General features: G+C 43.3%; 1 gene segment (V, D, J or C); it reads left to right on the forward strand.

Moving 5' to 3' along the window:
• The first annotated feature begins 390 nt into the window (after positions 1-390).
• LOC106144388 lies at positions 391-867 on the forward strand. The segment is given in 2 exon segments: positions 391-433; positions 545-867. Coding segments are annotated over 2 exon segments (366 nt in total).
• The last annotated feature ends 505 nt before the right edge of the window (positions 868-1372 follow it).

Consider the following 1372-nt stretch of genomic DNA (forward strand, 5'->3'; position numbering starts at 1 on the left):
GAAGAAAATCCTGGTCTTGATTAAAATATGCTTAGTGGTCAAAGTCTTGGAAAAGTATCACTGACACAGTCATGAGAGACACGAACCTCTTCACTGGGGGAATGCATGTTCCAATGAAGAAGCTGGAGATTGTCAACTGAAAACACAAATATCTATAACTTTATAACTGCTCAGGATTAAACAGGCCCAGCAGCTGAGGCCACTGTAGTCTCTTGGGCAAACTCAGGCAGGAAGTGACATCCAGGCTTTTGATGGACACACACATAAGAAGGGATTTGGTTGACCAAGACAAATTTGCATAAAGGGCTGTGGTAGTTTTTTGAGAAATGTTGAAGGATAAGAGAGACCCACACCATGTCTGTCTCAGCAGAGCTCAGTGGTGTCTGCACCATGGCCTGGATTCCTCTCCTCTTCGTCCTCCTTCATTGTACAGGTCAGGAGAGTTATCTCTACCCTGATCCCTGTTCAGGGAAATCATCTCATAGCCAGATGTATTCTTCCCTCTTTTCTGACCCCAGGATATAATGTGTTTCTCTATTTTCAGGGTCTTTCTCCCAACCTGTGCTGACTCAGTCACCCTCTGCCTCTGCCTCCCTGGGAGCCTCAGTCAAACTCACCTGCACCTTGAGTAGTCAGCACAGCACCTACTACATTAGCTGGTACCAGCAAGAGCCAGACAAGGCTCCTAAATATTTGATGTGGCTTAAGCAAGATGGAAGCAGCATGAAGGGAGATGGGATCCCTGATCGCTTCTCTGGCTCCAGCTCAGGGGCTGATCGCTACTTAACCATCTCCAACATTCAGCCTGAGGATGAAGCTGACTATATCTGTGGTGTAGATTATCCTGTTGGTGGACAAACTGGGTAGACACAGTAAACCAGATAAAAGAGGAAGCAGAACAAGAACTCCGTTGCTCTCTTGCTACCAAGACTTGCCCATGTTTGTGAGAAGAAACATCTGAAGTTCTTAGCTACCAAAGTCATTGGTTATTTCCTGCTTATTGTTCAAAAGGCTAGATCATATGTCTATCAATTCCCCATGAATTCCTAGGGAAACAGGAGGAAGTGGGGATTGTATAGAGTTCACTGCTCTGTAGTGATAAAATAAAACCTGGCATGTTTACAGATGAGGAGGGGAGAATACCTTTCTTTCTAATTGGAGTAGTGATTGTAAGGCTCTCAATTTTACCTTAGCAAGGTTCATGGAAATATCTATTCTTAGCAGTTTTTTGTTTTGTTTCATGCTATAAGGGTTTTTTTTTTTTTACTCCATCAAATTCCAAAGAAGTACAGTGTAAGAAAATTAAAGGGGCCAGTGTGTTTGGAACTCCCTATTGCAAGCAAACTGAAAAATAAGGAACAGAAGTCTGAAC

The sequence above is a fragment of the Microtus ochrogaster genome, unplaced genomic scaffold, assembly GCF_000317375.1.
Source record: "Microtus ochrogaster isolate Prairie Vole_2 unplaced genomic scaffold, MicOch1.0 UNK43, whole genome shotgun sequence".
NCBI lineage: Eukaryota > Metazoa > Chordata > Mammalia > Rodentia > Cricetidae > Microtus > Microtus ochrogaster.